Source organism: Plasmodium coatneyi, chromosome 12 (assembly GCF_001680005.1).
Source record: "Plasmodium coatneyi strain Hackeri chromosome 12, complete sequence".
NCBI classification, from domain to species: Eukaryota; Apicomplexa; class Aconoidasida; order Haemosporida; family Plasmodiidae; genus Plasmodium; species Plasmodium coatneyi.
Window position 1 is genome coordinate 1291904 of NC_033567.1, and position 19629 is coordinate 1311532.

At 37.1% G+C, this 19629-nt stretch overlaps 5 protein-coding genes and 3 non-coding genes across 8 annotated transcripts; 5 read left to right on the top strand and 3 right to left on the bottom strand.

Annotated features, from left to right (window-relative positions):
- Positions 1-360: 360 nt before the first annotated feature.
- On the bottom strand, positions 361-1173 carry PCOAH_00039490 (Uncharacterized protein; the record flags this gene model as incomplete). The annotated part of the gene is made up of 1 exon (XM_020060740.1): positions 361-1173. One exon carries the CDS (start codon positions 1171-1173, stop codon positions 361-363), a length of 813 nt encoding a protein of 270 aa, XP_019916777.1.
- Positions 1174-3472: 2299 nt separating this feature from the next.
- On the top strand, positions 3473-7284 carry PCOAH_00039500 (Zinc finger protein; the record flags this gene model as incomplete). Its single annotated transcript, XM_020060741.1, has 5 exons — positions 3473-3585; positions 3784-3862; positions 4067-4183; positions 4356-4555; positions 4761-7284. 5 exons carry the CDS (start codon positions 3473-3475, stop codon positions 7282-7284), a joined length of 3033 nt encoding a protein of 1010 aa, XP_019917030.1.
- An 836-nt stretch (positions 7285-8120) lies between these two features.
- On the bottom strand, positions 8121-9267 carry PCOAH_00039510 (Uncharacterized protein; the record flags this gene model as incomplete). The annotated part of the gene is made up of 3 exons (XM_020060742.1): positions 8121-8201; positions 8362-8908; positions 9161-9267. 3 exons carry the CDS (start codon positions 9265-9267, stop codon positions 8121-8123), a joined length of 735 nt encoding a protein of 244 aa, XP_019916310.1.
- A 1957-nt stretch (positions 9268-11224) lies between these two features.
- Positions 11225-12400, top strand: PCOAH_00039520 (Transcription elongation factor S-II; the record flags this gene model as incomplete). The annotated part of the gene is made up of 1 exon (XM_020060743.1): positions 11225-12400. One exon carries the CDS (start codon positions 11225-11227, stop codon positions 12398-12400), a length of 1176 nt encoding a protein of 391 aa, XP_019916865.1.
- Positions 12401-13552: 1152 nt separating this feature from the next.
- On the top strand, positions 13553-15482 carry PCOAH_00039530 (Uncharacterized protein; the record flags this gene model as incomplete). The annotated part of the gene is made up of 2 exons (XM_020060744.1): positions 13553-15184; positions 15465-15482. 2 exons carry the CDS (start codon positions 13553-13555, stop codon positions 15480-15482), a joined length of 1650 nt encoding a protein of 549 aa, XP_019916560.1.
- Positions 15483-16520: 1038 nt separating this feature from the next.
- Asp_GTC lies at positions 16521-16592 on the top strand (the record flags this gene model as incomplete). Its single annotated transcript has 1 exon — positions 16521-16592. It is a non-coding gene; the product is annotated as a tRNA-Asp (tRNA).
- Positions 16593-17783: 1191 nt separating this feature from the next.
- On the top strand, positions 17784-17863 carry Leu_AAG (the record flags this gene model as incomplete). Its single annotated transcript has 1 exon — positions 17784-17863. It is a non-coding gene; the product is annotated as a tRNA-Leu (tRNA).
- A 1050-nt stretch (positions 17864-18913) lies between these two features.
- Ser_GCT lies at positions 18914-18995 on the bottom strand (the record flags this gene model as incomplete). The annotated part of the gene is made up of 1 exon: positions 18914-18995. It is a non-coding gene; the product is annotated as a tRNA-Ser (tRNA).
- Between the last annotated feature and the right edge of the window lie 634 nt (positions 18996-19629).

Genomic DNA, 19629 nt, shown 5'->3' on the forward strand with positions numbered 1-19629 from the left:
AGCCACACACTGAAAAGGTGAAAAAGGAATCGCTTTGCGAAATGTCTGCTTTGAGTCCCCTGTGCCACACAGTTCTGCATGGGAACATTTAACCCTCTGCTGCGGCAGGTTACGCCATTTTCACATTTTTCTTCCGCTGTTTTTCTCCCGCTTTGGAGTTTTCCGTACCACGCCCTTCACCCCGCCGTTTTTTTTTTTTTTTTTTCTTTTTGAAACCCTAAGAGACACCTTCCACATGAATAATTTTCTGTCACTTGGAACTTAACACACAACGCCGGATGGGGGCACGAATCACTTCCCGTACCGTTACCCCACAGGTGACTCATTTCTGATTAAATATTTCCGTGATTAGGTAGTAAATTATGTAATAAATGGATTGGGGGCAGTGGGACGAGCAAGCGTGCTGCTTATTGGATTTGGTGAGTTGCAATAAAAATGGGTCAGGAAGGTTAGGTCGCTTGGGTGCAAGGCCTTGTGCTTCTCTACGGCCTCCCCCCTTTCTGCGCAAGCTCGCTTGATCACCTGCAAATCGGAGGAGACGTTCGAATCGACGGCTTGCAGCGAGTCCAGCAAAATGAGCAAATAAATAATCCAGACGTACAGCATCCACGAGTGCCCCTCCTTCTGATCAACCAAATGGCTAGCTATCACATGGAGGTAGTGAACCACCTGTTTGTAGTTAATGCCATACATATACAAATGAATACACAGCGGCGATGAAGAAAAAACAGAAATTAAGTTTTCTCTTTTTTTCAGTTTTGAGAGTACAGCACATTTAGCACTATGGTACTTCAACCCATCGATTATTTTCCTGTTGTATTTTCTGTGCATATATTTCCTCACACTTTTTACATAATGTACTACGTCCTCTTTCCACGTGGAACAATCATGCTTCATCAAATTAGTCTCCTTGTACTGGTCTAGGAGTACAAATATTTGATGCACTGAATTGGATTTCCCCTCACTGTTTCCACTTTGTTGTTCTGCCCCTTTTATGCTCTTCACGCTGACTGTACTTGGAAGTTTGTTTCTCTCATTTTTCACTTGTCTCAAATAGTCAATGATGGATTTGTTTTCCTCGTTCGTTATATCGCTCTCGAAGATTTCCTCCAGGGAAAACGCCTCGCTCTGCAGGAGTGCGTCGTCTCTGTTGTCCTTTTGGGAAGTGACCATATGTGTGCGTAAAATGCATGCCCCTGGTGGGGCGGCGCCACTGAGGAGGATAGCTCGGAGTGATTACTCCAAATGGTGACTCGGAATAGTTTCCTTTTTTGCCGTTTCCCCGTTTGGTAAAGAAATACCCCTTCAGCTTTCCTACCTATTGCACGCCGCTCATAAATCGCATGTTGCAAAATAACGACGCAGGTGCTAAAAATGATGAGCTGCTAGCCAAAAGGTGCATTCCACAAAAGAGGCAACCCTTTCTTTGCAACGGCGCCTTTCATTTGTCCCTAAAGCGGGAAATTAAAAATGTACGGCCGCGAAACATGAAAAACGCGAAAATAAGAATGCTCCCTTTTCGGAAACGATCTTTTTATGCAGTCCTGTTTTTCGCCTTCAAAAAAGTGCAAATGAGTCCCTCACATGTTGCAATATATATATATATGTATCTATTTTTTTCTTTTTTTTTTTTTTTTTTTTGGCTACCCCTTCCCCACAGTGCACGATTTAAATTGAAAAGAGGCACTTCCACCTTTTCCCCTATGAGGGGATATGTTGTTAAACGGGAAATTTCACAAAGAGGAGCCATCTTTCCAGTGTTGATTAGAAAAAAAAAAAAAAAATCATCAGTTTTACCTACACACAAAGCGCAGAAACGATGAGATCAAGTTGGACAAAGGGACTTCTTTCGTCAAAGAAAATTTGGACCCCCCCAAAAAAAAATGACAGCAAAAGATCGTCAAATGAACAAACATAACAGCTTAACAAGTTGGCACATGGTGGTAGGGAGGAGCTATAAGGGAATCCTTTTGTTTCCCTTATGGTTGCCATTTTTTTTTTTTTTTTTTTCGTGCTTCTGAGTGAACAACATTTTGATTAAAAGAGACACAGACACAAGTGAACACGTCATATGCTCACTGTCCAAATGGACGACGGAGGTACCCTAAACCAACTGGTAGAACTTAACCCTTTTTTTCTTTTTTTTCCCTTCTAGCCCTTCCCACACTGCACCATTTAAATTGAAAAGAGGCACTTCCACCTTTTCCCCTAAGGGGATGTTCCGCCGCTTCCTCTGCGCATGTACATGGGGGAAGAATGTAAGTCTCTGCAATCTTTATTCACGCAGTCTTTTACTTCTCTTCCCAGGGGCATGTATTTTTGCTGGGCTAAAGGGTAGGCTCACGGCGAGGTGGTCATTCACGCAAGTACGTGCAAACGTAAAAAACTTATGTCCATGGGCATGTGTGTTTACGTACAAATATATATGCAGCATTTCAATACCGCTATCCCCAATCCGAATTCCTTTGAGTTGCTACAGATTGCTACAAATAGCTGCAGCTTCCGGGTCCACTTAAGCATTAACTTGCTAATTTGTTTTTAACGTGTTCCTCCTGAAGTTGGCCTATTTGTGTACATGTGCCAAAAATGAGAAAACTTTTTGTGGAAACATTTATTTGCGCTTCTCTAAATTGAATCATAAAAATGGAAAAAAAAATGGGACAGTCAAATTATGTACTTACATAATAAAGTATAATATGGCTATTCGCATATTGTGAGAATGTGATGGTTATCTATAAAAATTAAAAATCCCCAAGCAATGGCCAATTTTTTACTTTACTAAATTATTTTTCGCCTTTTGCGCTACTGTAAATTGTTAAATTGTGCATATAAAAATATATGACTATATGACATTATACTTTTACGTTTTAAAAAAAAAAAAAAAAAAAAAAAAAAGTGAAAAGGCTAAAGTGCTTTGCCTTCACTAACTCCTTTTGGTGCCATGTTACGGGCAAATTGCAATTTTATAACAGAGGCCACCCCCCCCATGAAAAGAGCCCCTCATTGAGCAAATGACCCTTCATATTTTTACTTTTCCATTTAATTGTTATAATGTTACAATTATGTACAATCCTCTTCACTCCGCACGCGTCAGAGCTGTTATTTTTTGAGGCTATCCTTTTTACATAGCCACCATTTCAGTTATATTGTTTTTTCTTCCTTTAGCCTCCCGGCGCGTTCCGCATTTCGTATCACTTCTACCTTATTTTTGTAATCCTTTCCGCTGGTTCCCTCTTTGTTTTTTTATGCTATTTTATTTTTTAATACTATTTTTATTTTTTTCTGTTGAAGCATCCCAAATTATAATTTACTGCCGATTGGAGATCCCTTTTTCAAAAGTCAAGAGCCATTAGACCACCATAAGACTTCCCCTTTCCGGCAGTTCACCAATGAGCCAGTACTTCAAATAATTCCCGCCTCTACATAAAAATTGGACGCCTTTTTTTAGAAAAATGAAATAATTATAGAACAAATGAATATATTTAAAAGAAATAAAACTTTGGAGAAAACGAATTTTGACAAAATAAATAATGTACAAATATATGGAGAGAATAAAATACACTGCAAGGGGGGTTTCGTATCTGGGTAAGTGTCCACCAGCGGAGAGACACTTCAGCGGGTGTTAAGCAAATGCATTTTTCTCCCCGTAAAAGGGGGGAGAAAAAGACGCAAAATATAGCATTAATCCGCATAGTTATATTGAAGTATTCATGTGTATAAACATGTACCTACCTATTGGACATACTCATTTTTCCGCTTCGTTACGCCCCCGCCCCCCCGCAGACCTGCCTTTTTAACGGTTATCTCTTCCTTTCTTATGATATTAGTCCCGGTTGCCATTTTCCACGCCTTTACCTCAACAGTAATGAGAAAAATGCAAATTTGACACAAAATGGAGAGATGGATAGAATGCTCATATGTGTGCGAATCAATTGTCGAAGGATGATGCGTGTTGAATATTCGAATGTTTGTTATGCCCTTTATTCGTACGAAGAGTCCTTCTTATGATAGAATAACGTGCCCATATTGTTTACCCCCTCTTTTTTTGTTTTTCCCCCCCTCGCAGTGGTTCTTTGAAAAAGATATTTACTACGTCTCATTTTTGAACCTCTTCTTTTTCACACTAACCATTTATACCTTCTTTAAAACGAGTTTTATGGACCCTGGTATAATACCAAGACAGGTAATGATCACCATGTTGGTAGCACGCACACGTGTGCGAAGCTTCTTGAAGCCTTCCCATGTGGAATTCCCGATTTTGCAATTGCATGCGTTGCGTGTTTATTTGAAGAAAGTGCATCCATGTTGCCACATCGACAAATCTACTATTAACCTCCTCCCTTTTCCCTGTGTAGAAATCCGTACTAAACATTTACGATGTGATAATCCAACAGTACCGGGAAACGCAACCGCCACGACAGAAGGAAGTTTTGATAAATGGAAACTTTTACAAGCTCAAGTATTGCTACACATGTAACATATATAGAGGCATAAGGACTGTGCACTGTTCCATTTGTGACAACTGCGTGGAGAAATTCGATCACCACTGTCCATGGTAATGCAAGGGCAGCAACTGTTCATAACGTGCACACGTATATATATATGTATATTTATGTGTGGTGGTTTATAGGTCTAACTCGCCATTTGTACATACTTACTTGTCTGCGCACTGTTCGGATGATAACTGCACCGTTACTCAATGAATGAATGAATGAATCAATTAATTAATTAATTAATCCCCCTTTCCGTTTACCCCGCAGGGTGGGCAATTGCATCGGGACGAGGAACTACAAATACTTCGTGTACTTCGTTTTTAACCTGTACATCCTGATATGCATAACTCTGGGCGCGAGTATTTACAAACTGACCATATGTATAAACAGCCTATCAGACCAGGGATACAACACGGAGAAAATATTTATTCACATATGGCGTATGGCCACAGATAGCATAATTCTGATCATATACACTATCCTAACGTTGTGGTTTGTTATAGGACTGTTGTGCTATCACATCTACACAATTGTAACCAACCAAACAACGTATGAACAAATAAAGACCTTTTACCAAAACGATAATCCGTTTAATATTGGCGTCTTTAACAATATAAAGGAGATACTTTTCACCAAAACGAGGCCGTCCTACATCAATTTTGTCAACCCCCAATTACAAATTGTGGATGAAAAGTGCTCCCACAACGTAGTCGTACTGAACGATGTAGCTATCAACATAGAGGAAGAACAAAATAATAATGACTCACTCACTAGTGAAAACAAAAATGAAGAAAAAGAAAAAAACTCCATTGAATCCAAAGTTATAGAATTCAATTGGACCAAAAAAGGAAGAGATTACCATTCGATCAATATTCACGGTAGCAAAGGTAGAAACAAAACTTACAGTGTAAAGAAAAAGATAAAAAAAGAAAAAAGTTTAGAAGAATATGATATTACCAAATTGAGCAACATTTCCTACAAAGCAATTGAAAAAAATGCCATCCATTTGAAGTACGATAAGAATAAAAATACAAGAATGAGTAAAATAAAATTGTCAAATGTTAGAAAGAAGAATAGCTACTCCGAAGAATTAAGTAACGATTTTGAACAACTCAGTCAGTACACAGAAAAAAAGATCATAAATTTGGATAACACTGTGGGTTCTGTATTCATTAGGAACGATTTGTCTTCAACAGGCAGCTCTAATAACGACCTGTGCAGTGACATATGTAACGAGAGCAGGGCTAGCTACGTAGGAGACGAAATGAATGCAGACGAACTGTATGAATACCAGGATGATGATATAATTCGCCTGAACAGGAAGAGAATGAACAATAATAACAACTACATTATTGTTATTAAGAATTGGAAGAGGGGCAGCGAATGCTATAGGGGAGGTATAAGCAAGGGTGGCCTAATCAGAAGCGGCTTGAGTAAGGACTACCCGAGTAGAAGCAGTATAGGGAAAAACGGCCTACGCAAAAAGGATACGCACGATGGTTATTCCCTTTCCCCACTTGGCCATTCCAAACAAATCAGACGGAAACGAATTAACCACGAAATAAAAATTAACTGCTTCAGCAACTTGACGCACGTGAGAAAAAAATTAGAGTACCCAATTCGGCATAAGAGAAAATTTCCATTCATCCGTAAGTTTAAAAACAAAATGGAAACCTATTACGTAGTCAGATATGCCAACATAAATAAGAAAGACTTTTCGACCTACTGTCAGCAGACAATTGCGGGTCAAAAAATGAATAGCGCCAAACGGATGAGCAAGATGAAAATGATAAGGAAGATAAAGAAGATAAAATACTTGCGGAAGTTATTTTCTAGAAAGCGCAAGCACGACAATAATGGTCATAAGAATCGGGGCAAAATAAAAATGTTCAGCATCGCAAAGAGTGCCAATCCGCAGGAAGAATTATGCAATTGCGACAGTGGCGGTGGTGTTGGCGATGGCGATGACGATGGGGGTGGGAGGCATGCCAAAAACGCACACGATGTCTGCCTTGCCAACGAGACGGTTGTACTCAAAAAGAGGAAGAAGAAGATGACGGCCCTGCAGAAGGATGTCATTATCAGCATATATAATTATAAGCCCAAGGATAAGAGGGAGAGGTCCAAACAGTGGGATGCAAGCCCTTCCATGTTGGGAAATAAGGAAACGCATGAAAAGGAACCAACTGATCAATTGGACCAAGTGGGCCAACATAAACGCAACAGCAGGGAGGAGGTTCCAGATTTGTCCATCCAAACACACCGCCAAATGCACGGAGACGCCTCCACCAAATACGCAGAAGAAAAACAAAAGAAGTTGGACCTGGAGCTGCCCGCATATTACCTCTCCGGAATAGACAACGCTGAGCTGGATAATTTCAGCAAGATATGCGAAATGAGGTACACCAAAATGTACAAGTGGAAGTACAAGAAAATGCAAAGGAGAATACTGCGAAGGGAAAGAATAAAATTGCTATCCAGGCCACATAAAAACATCCACTTGTATTATAACAACAAAAATTATTGCATTGATGAGTCTAAAGATTGGCACCAAAATAGTGAACTGTTGAGCGAATACATGGACGCTAATCTTTACTTTACGAAAATTAAAAAAAGCAATAAATTTGACAATTTAAAATTATTGAATTATTTAATTCACAAGCATAAACAAGATAAAGACCAATCAGATAATAAGAAGAAAAGCAAGGCGTCCAAATTTTTTTATTTTTTTACATCCTTTGCTCTAATAATTAATTGTATACACATACCGGCTAGTAATGATAATGACTGATGATTGGTGTGGAAGCATTGCTTGCCCATGTGTTATTTATGCTGTTTTTTTTCCCCTCCGTGGCCATGATTTCTTGGGATTAGTTTGGAAAATGGGAGCTGCAAAGTGGACAAGCAGCGCCATGGCAGTTTCGCAGAAATGCAAAATGGTCAAACGGGTGTGCACGCATAGTACACATATTATATATATATATGCACATATGTATGTGTACAGATTTGTATTTTTTTTTTTTTGTTGTTCTACTAACAAATAGAGTGTAACCATGCAGTTGTATATTCAACTTCACCCATCCATCCATCTATGTATGTATTTTTTCCCGTCCTTTTTTTTTCTACCCAATAATGCTCTGTTTGAGGCATTCATAAAAGTCCGCCTTTTTTTTTCACCTCATTTCATCTCCTGATCCATTTGTTTTTAATTTTATACATACATATGCGAATGTGTGTGCGTACATATGAGCACATTTACTCCACTTTACATGGATCTCCACAAATGTGTCTGTATTAAACTCGATAATAACATTATCATCATTTCCTTTTTTTTTTTTTATTATAAAAAAGTTAGCTATTTAAAAGTTGCATCAAAAAAAAATTAAATTTTTTAATACACATCGGAAAGTGGAATAAGACGGCGAGAAAAATATATATTTAAATGGAAAAAACGTCTTATCAGCCATGATAACGCTTAAATTTGCCTATCAAGGGTAATTTTTATTTTTCCTCATGAAAGCGCAAAGATGGCGGCAAATGGGAAAGGGAGCCACTCCAATCGGAAGAATTAACTTGTGCCTATTCGTCCCGCACGCTATCCCCTCTTGTGACATTTCATGAACTTTTCTAAACGCTCGTGTCTTTATTTACCATCTCGTTGAGCAGTTCCTCGTAAATTATGTAGTCTTTCTTATACACTTTATCCTTCTGTCGATCGGGCAGAAAATTATTTATATGTACAGTTGCCTCAAGGAAAGCGTGTTAAATGGTCATATCGCATACAGCGTATAGAATGAACCTGTTGACATGACCCGGTGCAAGAGACACCTCTCCACACAGCAGTTCATCGTTCCGATGGAATACTTACCGTCTTGATCCAGTCAAAGAATTCGTCAAAATCTGCATTGCCTAGGGGTTCCCCTAAGTACTGAAGAATAAATCTCAGCTTCTTTATGGATATTCTTCCATTCCCCTTTTCATCGAAAATTTCAAAAGAGTTTAAAACATTTGATGGCTTCGTTTCGTTGGTTATATTTGGCAATTGAATGATCCTAAAAAACTCCTTTATACTAAATAAGTTTTTATTTTCTTCTTCTTTTTTTTTTTTTTCTTCTTTTTGTTTTTCTAATTCGATGAAGTTATCATAATTTTTTAAATCGCTTAGCATTTTTGATATATTATTATTATTGTCATCATCGTCGTCGTTAGTTTTTTCAGCTTCCTTACGATTCAACGTGTCATTATTGGCATCATTATTGCCGTCATTTTCGTTTGTAGTAATTTCTATTTCCCTCTTTTCATTCACTTGTGCGTTTTTTTCCGTAATTTTGTTTTCTATAATTTTGTCTTTTATCTTATCAATTTCTTTTAGAGACACGTTGTATCCGCTGCAGCGCAGGAGGCTTCCTAACAGACTGCAAAATCGAGTGAATGTGTATGCAGGTGTGGGGGCACAGAAGGGGTGACGTGAGTATCCCTCACAGATTCATCGTTACGCATTACGTGTGAGGAATAATCATTGCCTACACAACACTTAACAGATAGTGCGTTCAAATAATGAGGAAAACCATCAACACCCTCACATGTGCAACTACATTTGTAACCACATTTTGCCTGTCACATTCGTTTCTCGTTAGTTATGCCTAGTTCGAGAGCGTCATCCATACTGAAATCTGAGCAGTCCTTTTTTTTTTTTATCCAAATAGTTGAACGCCTTTACTGTTTTCTTAATTTGGTATTCCGTCAAATGGAACGTTTCGCCCTCATATTCCATTTTGCGTAAAAATAGACAACAGTGTTTATACTCGTGGGTTAAGCATTTTTGTGTTAAAAAATTATCGATGCAGAAGCGGCAGGGTGCGTCTTTACGTGTAAATGGGGGGATACACGCTCGCTTATGTAGTCACTGTTCGGGTTTTACCAAACAGCGGAATAACAGGGGAATTTTTTTTTTTTTCCTTTTTCATCAAGTGAGCTAATTTTCGCGATGCATGTTTCCCCCACCTGTGTAAATGCACAACTGATGAGAATTTATGTCTGTCTATATAAAAATGTATGCTCGTGAAAAATGCTCTAAATGTACGAGTTGATGCGTAATGTGTAAGATGGTGTAGGAATACTCAACAGACCATACTTTTTTTTTTTTTTTTTTTTTTTTTTTTTTTTTTTTTACTTTCGAAGTGCTTAATTTATGCTTAACGGTTTATCCGCTGGAGAAATTTCTCCTGAATTGCTTTAAAAAATAACACTGTTAAGTGAAATTTGCCTAAAAATTTTGGTCTTTTTTTTTTAAAAATGACCTAGAAAAGGAAAATGATGCCGAATGATTGCTATTTTTGCGCTGCCCTCCTTCACTAAAACGTACAGTTTTGTATTAAAATTGTCCAGAATGCAAATCCCTGTCGAAATGACGTTGACACGGAGAAGGAAAAAAAAAAAAAAGAGCAACATGAAAAGCTATTGCTCCTTTTTGGAGACCTATTAGTGATATTAATTTGAACGCCGTAATTTTATTCCTCACAATGCCTTTGTGTTTTATTTTTCCTTATATTATTTTCAGCCTTTTTTTTTTTTCTGCTAATATAGACAAATGGTATCATGTGCGGGAAAAAGGCTGTGACCTTTCCCTTTGGAATAAGCCGCGCTGGATTGTACTCCTGCAGCACGGGGTAAAATAGGAAGTTGAAGTTATTTCAGGAAGCGGAAAAAATGCCTTCCAGGGATGCATTCACAAATGTGCGTTTTGCTTACGCGCGCATTTAATTGCCACAATTGTACAGAGAGCAAAAAGGGAAAATAAAGCTTCACATAGCAAAGGTTAAAATTTTGCGAAAGAAGAATGGGTGAATTAAAGCGATATTAAGTGAAGCCAAAGGAAGCTAGGCTAAATGAAGTGAAATAAAAAAGTGGGAAGATTAGCACAAGAGCACATGTAGCACATACATATTCCCGCGCGTGCGTTCATTTTATGCTTACATTTTCGCTTATATAATGCGTACGATTGTTCTTAAATTTATTTTCTCGCCCTCTCGCAACGTATTTCCCACCCAACGATTGCGCAAATTGCCGTCAGTAAGATTATATCCTTGAAAACACCACAAATTGTTGCGTACCAAGCGCAGAATGAATATATATACATACAAAAGATATACCTATGCGTTTACTCGTGCGGACGCCTATGCATACGCGCCCTGTGATTATGTGCCCATGTAGGCAACACTATGCAAAGGTGCACAGAGGAGCCAAGAAAGCAAACCAAAAGAAAAGAACAAAATAAAAAAAAAGAGCACAGGAAGTTTATGCCCATTGTCAAGGAGTAGGGTGGGGGGACAAATTATTTCCCGTTAGATCGATGAAACGTGCATACTTATCGTATACATAACTCGTAGCCCGAATTTGAAGAAACTATCGTGAAGTTTCTCCATTTGTTCACCTATACATGACGAAATATTATAAATACTCACCTGCCGAGCGGATCCCTAAATAGGAGAGGTGCATTCTTACATATGAACACGTGTACTACGTGTTTTCGACTCTCCCCCTGGAGATCTCCGAAGACACATCACACAGAAGGTGGAAGATAATGGTAAAAAAGAAAAAAGGGAAATAAGCAGAAATATAGGAAACATAAAAAATTGCAAATATAACGAAATTAAAGGGAAGATAAAAAAAAGGACAAATCCCGCGCACCCCACCCCCAAGATATCTTTTTTAACACCCCCGTAAAAAATATGACTACGACGGAAAATATTACAAAAATCACCACCATTCAAGAAAGGTTAAAGGATAAGGAAAGCAAATTCTTAAGTGCCAACGAGGAGGAAGAGGAAGCAGACACAGAAGCAGACGCAGAAGCAGAGGAGCAAAAAGAAACAATCGATGAGAGCACAGTAAAAGAAATTATAGAAGACCTAAATTTGTTAAAAGACGTAGAAATAAATAAAGACATTTTAAAGCAAACCAAAATAGGAGTAACCGTGAATAAATTTACCAAAATAAAAAACGAGGAAATACAAAATGTTGCAAAGGATCTTGTCGATAAGTGGAAAAATATTGCTATAAAGGAAAAACAATCCTCATCCGGTAGTAAAAGTGCAGAAAGTCTGAAGAAAAGAAAATCTGATCTAGTCGAAGCGAGTGACAACCACACATGTTCAGAGGATTACGAATTAAAAAAGGTGAAAGTTAAAAATGCCAATGAGAGTGACCCGAATAATAAGACGGATGACCCCCCCCTCCACAGCAAAAATCACAATAGTGATAACATACCAATAAAAGGAGGCATAAAAAATAGCTACCAGTTTAGCCAACTTAAACACATTAACACAGATTTAAAGGCACTCTCTGAGTGGAATTATAACGGAAAATTTCACAATGACGTACTTCGAGATAAAGCGAAGCAATTTTTATTTAAAGCTTTCATTACCGGGTCAGATGATAATTTGCTCTACCTTATTGATAGAAAAAAACTAAACGAAATTATATACAATATAGAAAATGAATTACACAAATTTTTTATCGAAAAAAAACAATCACAGAAAGAGTATAATATGCAATTAAAATCAATAAAATTTAATTTATGTGATAAAAAAAACCCAAGTTTTAACGAAAAAATTTATGCAGAATACATCTCTCCAAAAAGTGTAGCCACCATGAATTCTCAAGAAATGGCTAGCGATGAGAAAAAAAAGGAACGGAACAAATGCCTGCAAGAAAGTTTACAGGCTTGTCAGTCCGACTGGGATGTTAAAAATATTCTTTTAAAAAAAAACAGGAAGGGCGAATTTCAGTGTTTTAAATGTAAGGGCTATGATACTGTCTACCACCAGCTGCAAACTAGGAGCAGCGACGAGCCCATGACCACCTTCGTCACGTGCTTGAAATGTAACAACCGTTGGAAATTCTGACAAAAAGCGTGTCCATGTGCACATTTGCATATGAATGCTCAGTAACGCACTCCCCCCGAGCAGGCCTCTCTTCAATTTTGGCAGTTTAAATCGAACTAACTTTTGAAAAGTGCACCGTCGTGATGACATATGCATACGCTCAAGTGTACTCCTTTTTTCACGCTGCGCTACACATGCTTATGCTACCCTTTTGGTATATTACCTCGTATGTGTCAAAATTGTTTGTGTGCATTGTTTACCACATTCCTTCTACTTGTTTTTCTATTTTTTTTTTTTTATATTTTTTCCCATCTTCGTTTAGAAGAAAAGAGCGAAACAGCGTGCTTTGTATGTAAACGAGGAGGCAATGTTTGCATCCCAGCTTATGTGCGTTCCACGCATATGCCTACAAGGGAAGCATGTCTTGACGTTACCTCCCCCCCATTCCTGACCCTTCTCGCGCGTAAATTTTTCAACAACATCACGATTATTGCTTCCCTTTTGTTTGTTCCCATATGCGCAGCTACTTTTTTTTAAATTGTCACCATTTTACAACACAGCTTATAAGCACATGTGCGTACTCATCCTCCCACCTGTTCATGTATGTATAAACGGGAGGCACCTCATTTTTTCCCTCTTGATTTTCTCCCTGCGTCCCATTTTTTGGCAACTTTCGCATTCATTCATCTGTACTGTATCTGTGTGTACTTTTTTTTCATTTTGTACAAGCAACGCTGGGAGAGACCTTTTTTTTTTTTTCCTGTAAAATTGGATAAAACGTAACGTACCTTATTTTTTTTCAACCTACTTAAGAGCAAAAACGTGTTACAAGCGGTCTCACAATGAACATAATTACATATATGCATGAAAACATTTGCGCATGCTATGCGAATCCTTTTGTGGCAATAAGCATATTCATCCTCAACAGTGAATAAATGCATAGCACAGATGACGCCATCGCAGGCGTTTTTTTTTTTTTTTTTTTTTTTTTTTTGCTTGCGTTATATTTTACAAAAATAAATTGAAGGAGGAAATATAATGCCTTTTTTACCCACCACAATGCAACATTTGGATATATGTAATTCGTGGGGCAATGGTAAACTTTGGCAAAAGGAATTTTAACAGGATAAAAATTATGCGAGACAAAAATATACACCTGAGCAGGGGAAAAAGATGAGCAGCAGTTCGCTCAGCCCATCAGTTAATGACAGTGATGATCATGGCAAATACAAAAATGAAAGAAGTAAAAAGGGCCACAAAAATGACAAAGTAGAACGCGAAAAAGAAAAAGGGTTAAAAAATAAATCGCGCAAGAATAGCTCTGGCGAGGAAGGAAAATATAACCGAGGAAGCGACCCTTCCAGTTCTCCAAATATTAAGAATCAGAATAGTGATAAACATAAACATAAACGTATGGAAATATCAGAGGCAAAAAATAATTCCGAAAATGGGAAAAACTCCAAAGGAAAAAAAATGAAATATGAAGCCCGTAGCAGCAGCTCATCATACGATGAACATTCTAACAAAAGAAGAAAGAAAGACAAAGAAAAACTGCATAAGTTAAAAAATGGCAAAAATGAAGACGCCTTGCGGAGGAAGAAGCATTACAGTGACAGTAACAGTAACAGTGACGAATGCGAGCGGGGAAATTCCCCAAGGGGAGGAAAGACCAAACTTCGCAATAACAAACGGGGGAAATCCATTTCCCGTTCGTCTTGCCGTGACGAAAGAAGGGGAATGAAGTCTCACTTGAGGAGGAGAAGCCGCAGCAGTCGGGGAAGTAGCTACGGTGACACGTCATCCGATCAAAGCGACGAGAGTAATACGTCAGAGGAGGAAAGTGACACAAGTGGTACGTCCTCCGATGGAAGCTACACTAGTAGTAGTCCCTCCGATGGAAGTAGTGTAAGCAGTGTAAGAAGTGTGAGCAGTGGATCGTCAAAAAAAGAGGGGCTCAATGCGGAGCAGGTAGAGGAGACGAAGGCACCAGGGGGAGATGCTTTAAGTGCCTTAAACAAAAAGGAACAGTACGACGCGCACATTTACGACAGCAAGGAAATGATAAGGTTGACCATAAACATTCTCCAGAACTACAACTTTTTAAACAATTTAAAAATACTGTATCAAAAGTTAGACAAGAAAAAAAAAATTTCACTTGAAAGTATGAAAGATTTAAAATTAAAAAAAAAATTAAGACATTTATTTAGAGCATGGAAGTTGGAAAAGGAGGGAGAATACTACAGGAAGCCTCCTAATTTTAAAGAAAATATAATTGACATTTTTAACAGCTTAATGTATTACTTTTTGTCCAAACTGGATATAAACAAGCTGAGACACAACATTAACAAACGGAAAGCTAGCTCCTTGAAGGACGATCCGAAGGAACATGATGACCAAGCGGGGGGAGTTAACAGTTCACGTGATGATTACGATATTGATAACAGCAATTACTATGATGGTAATTTTATCGTGAATTTTCAAGAGGAGGACTACTCCCATGTCGTGCAAAACACTAAGAAACCAATGAAAAGTTTGAGAGAGCTACATGAAGAAGGGTGCTTTACAAATTCAAAGGAACAATACAAAGAATTTTTAGAGAAACATAAAAAAATTGACTTATGGGGGAAGAATGAACAAGAGCAAAAGTTTCTGTTGAACTCGAAAAATTCAGTTAACCAAAGGAGAACCTTTGATAGGGAAACTGATTTGGCCATAAACAGGTTTGTAAAAAAGGACGACTATAGGAAGTTGATTAAGCGTACAAAACAGCACGTGGATGACAAGTTTCACAAAACGGCAGATCGGGTTTAGCCTGTTACTCGACTTTCCCCCTTTCTGTATGCTTGCTACACTTCGCACAGGACGTATCATCGCATGTGCGTAACGCAAATGTTGCATATGCAAGGTTAACTGAAAGTGTTTAACGGAGGTAAAGGAAGGAGCCCCCCGCGTGGCAGCACATTTGATAAAGCTATTTCATCAGTGTAATAAACATGGTCTGTAATTATAGCGGACAATTTTTTCACGCACTATAGTACACACGCATGTGTACGCTTTTTTTTTTTTTTTTTTTTTTTTTGTTTAGCGAATTCAGAACAGTTAAGTCGTGCATGTTGCAATTTTGTTTTTAAATTTGTTGATAATTAATTATCATTTTTGTGTTTCACATTTTGAATTTTTTTTTTGTGCAAAATTTCCCCACTAATGAGCTACATTTGTACCAACTGTACTCACGCAGGCTTTTTGCGTACCCCCTCAATCCGTAAAACCCACATTTGAGATGCGCCTTGAGCCATTTTTCTTTATATCGTTTCGTGGAATGTACAAATTGTGAATTGCACACAGGAAAATGAGACAACCTTTTTAGGATGTCTTCACCATTTGTGCGACTGACATATCCCCCGTGATGGCTTTATTACAGCTGCACATTCGTTTGAGCAGACGTTGCTGCTAAAAGGGTGCCACAATTTTTACCGAAAAATTTGCAATTAAATTTTAACAATTTTATTTTAATTCCTCTTTCCCGTCCTTCCTATATTATATATTCCTCGCGGTCTAATGCATTCCATTGATATACATTTCTTTGTCATAGAAAAATTGGGAGAAAACGTTTAACTCATTTTTGCCATATAGAAGATAACCATCAAGTGGTTAATCCTACTGACATAAGTGAACATAATTTTTCAGTTTTACATGAGGTTGCTCGGGTTATGTACAAATGTGGCGATCCTTGCTTAACCCTTTGTTGCCTTTTTGCGTTTTGAAAAATCTTTCATATTGTTCTTAGTTTATAATGAAAAGGGTCTAAATGAATGAGGAGAGAACGCTTTAATTTTTTTTTTTATCACCAAAAAAAATTAATAAAATGTTGTAGAATAAAAAAAAGGTGAATTCTTCCTGAAATATGTAAACTTTAAACGAGTTAGAAAGTTAGCCAACAAATATGAAGTAATAATTTTTTTTTTTTTTGAGGGGATTAAACATAGCATGAGCTGCTAGGGCACCTTCGCTGAGGGCTTGCATATGAAGAACATTTTTTCTTGTTGCGCTTACATCTCTAAATGAATCGTAAACTAGCAACTATCTTTTTAGGGAACCCTCAATTAAGATTATGAATGTTCAGGAAGCATTAAATTTTGAATCCGAGATAGTATAGTGGCCAGTATTTCCGCCTGTCACGCGGAAGACCCGGGTTCAATTCCCGGTCTCGGAGTTTAGTAAAAAATTTTTTTTGTATTTTTTTTTAATTACATTTTTTTTCTATAACCTTTTTTTATTATATTTTTTTTACTGTTTCTTAAGCAGTCTCACTCTGACTAAGCGTAAACTGACATTAGGTAAAAACCCAATGGGCGACCTTATTCAGTTAATCAATTAGCAGTATAGCTAATTCGGAAATTACAGTTTTTGTGAAAGTTTCTCTTATTTTAGTTCTTAAAATATTTTATATATAACGTACTTAATATACCAAAAGGGATTAATATAGGGGGAGATGGCTGTTCCAATACTAAGCTGCTTCTCTGCCGTTGAGTCGCATATCATCATACAAACGTTCGTTCATTCATGTTTTTTATTAAGCCATTTTGTACAACGCAACATTTTAATAGTTGGAAAATGGAACGCACTCGTTAATTAGGCAGTCTTTCTAAATGCAACTGTAATTTTTTGTTTACTGTACACCCCGTGGACACTGCTATAATTTGTTTCACCCCAATCGTAAATACGACAAAATCATTTTCGAAATTTTTCCAAAGGAAATTTTTTCTTTTACCCCCGAATTGTTTCAACAATTCGAAATTTTTACCGTTATGGACATATATGAAAGATTTACGCTTCAGTAAAATCTTCCCTTTTGAATCTGACATAATTCATGGAATATTAAAAAAAAGGGACTACACGTTATATGTACATAATATGTTGTGTTAACATTTTTCCTGTTCGCAATTTTCAGTGGCAGTTCGAAAGACATGAAAAGAAAGAAACCTTTGCACATCTGGGGGAACTTGCGTTGTGCGGAGAAAAATATGGTAATATTCATCATATGGTCTGCAGAAAGACTACCATTTTTAAATTAGCCAAAAAATTACGTTAACATTTTTAGCCACCTTTCAACTGATGTGATGGAAATCTTTGTGGTGATAAAATGAACTCTCCTGAAGTACCTATTCCTTTTACACGTCCCCTAGCTATACGTGTAAAACTGTTTGCTGCGGAAAAAAATGCGAAATTGTGGCGAATACCGTAAAAATATGAAAATTAAATAAAACAGTGTTTCTTAAGAATATAATTATGTAAAATGCCTTTTCAAAGGATTGGGAAAAATAAATATAAAATTTTTTAATTTTTTTTTTTTTTTTATTTTTTAAATGTATGTATAGCCAATTTTGTCGCATATTTTATTATTGACAGAATGGCCGAGTGGTCTAAGGCGCAACGTTAAGGCCGTTGTCCGAAAGGGCGTGGGTTCGAACCCCACTTCTGTCAAAAAACTTTTTCCATTCGTCAATATGAAAATTATATGGAAGTGAGAAAAATACGGTTTTTTATATAAAAACATATATGCCGTATGAAAAAGTATACCATGTGCTCTTTCTCACCCATTTTTTTTCTTTCTTAACCATGGTGGAAATTCATTGCGAACAAAATGCAATATTATGGTTTCCTTGCCTCAATAAATAAATAATTGTCAAATTTTCCGTTCCCATTTTTATTGTGCTTACTGTGACGTGACTGTGTTTGCATAGCACGGCACGGAGATACGCATAAAGAAAAGGAATACTAATTATAAGAAATGTGCCTGAGAGAGGGCAGCAAAATCTTAAAGGTGGCATGGGGATACCCAGATTACACTGTTCCTATATGGAGGCAATTTACTGGGGGAGGGTGCTTCATGCATTGCGTGTAAAAAACACCTGTAGTACGTACAAAGGAATAGGTGTATGTAAACCCGCGCCGTCTGCTCTCCGTTTGGATAGGGTAAACTAAGGTGGGGCATGCTAACAGAGGTAAACGGATTTCTCTGCAAGGCACATATTATTACATACATGATATATGCGCTACACGTTGAGGAAGCTGTGAAAAACGCCACTATTCTCACCCGCGTTTTTCTTAAAAGTGACACCAATTGAGGACCCATAAAAAATAGTTTCCAACTTCCTTAAATTATTTTTTCCCGCTGAGGATATTTCCTTTACATTTGGCTGAACAGTTGCTGCTCAGCAAGAGGAGGGGTACGTAATCAAATTCGCTTAAATTTTAACTAGGTTTTAATGGCCATACTTTTATTGTTCCGCATAATATAAGGCCCATATTTTTGTGTATGTCAAACATGTAGCGTAGCAGTATTATAAATTCAAGCACAACAATTACGAGGCCACATAGTGAAAAATGCAAACTTTTTTCTTCCCTATTTGTTCTTTCTCTCAAATTGTAATTAAAAAAAAATGTTCATTTCCTATGAATCAAAAAAAAAAAAATTTCATTATTCCATTATTGCTAATTAAAAAATACCTTTTTTTTAAAAGGAAAAAAATTCGACAACGGCAGGAATCGAACCTGCGCGGGCAGAACCCATTGGATTAGCAGTCCAACCCCTTAACCACTCGGGCACGTTATCATGTATGTTAATTTTGGTAAAACAAAGTATACAAATAAACCATTCATATAAATGTATGGATGCGCAATTACATATATGCAACCCTTTTGCATATATGACCTATTTTAAAATTCTTATCATATTTTGTAACAATTAAGTGACACCTTTGTAAAGATGCTATTCTTCTCATAAACAGAAAAAAAATTACGCTTAGTCGTATTCTTAAAAAGGTATCCTTTAAAGTGCTACGGTTCGATTAAAAATAAAATTTTAATATAAAAAAAAAATGCCGGTTAACTCGTTCGTCTGTAGTCTGTATTTTTTCCTTCCAAAATGCAGGAAAAAAATGCATAAACATGTGAACTTTTTATGACAATACATTGGTTCCTCAAGTTGAAGCTTCCCTATATGTAGATTATTAGCATAATAACACGCCCTCTCAGAATAGCAAGTAATATATAATTAATTCGTCTTTATTTTTTAAAGAGGAGCTATATATAGGAACAAGTTTTAATAACAACTTGCTATTAAATTAATAACCGCATAAACCAAATAATATGATATTTTTTTATAGTGCTATGTAGCCCCTCAGAATGGACTCATTTAGAAAGAAAAGCAATAATGAATAAAATATTATATGTACATGTAGTAACAA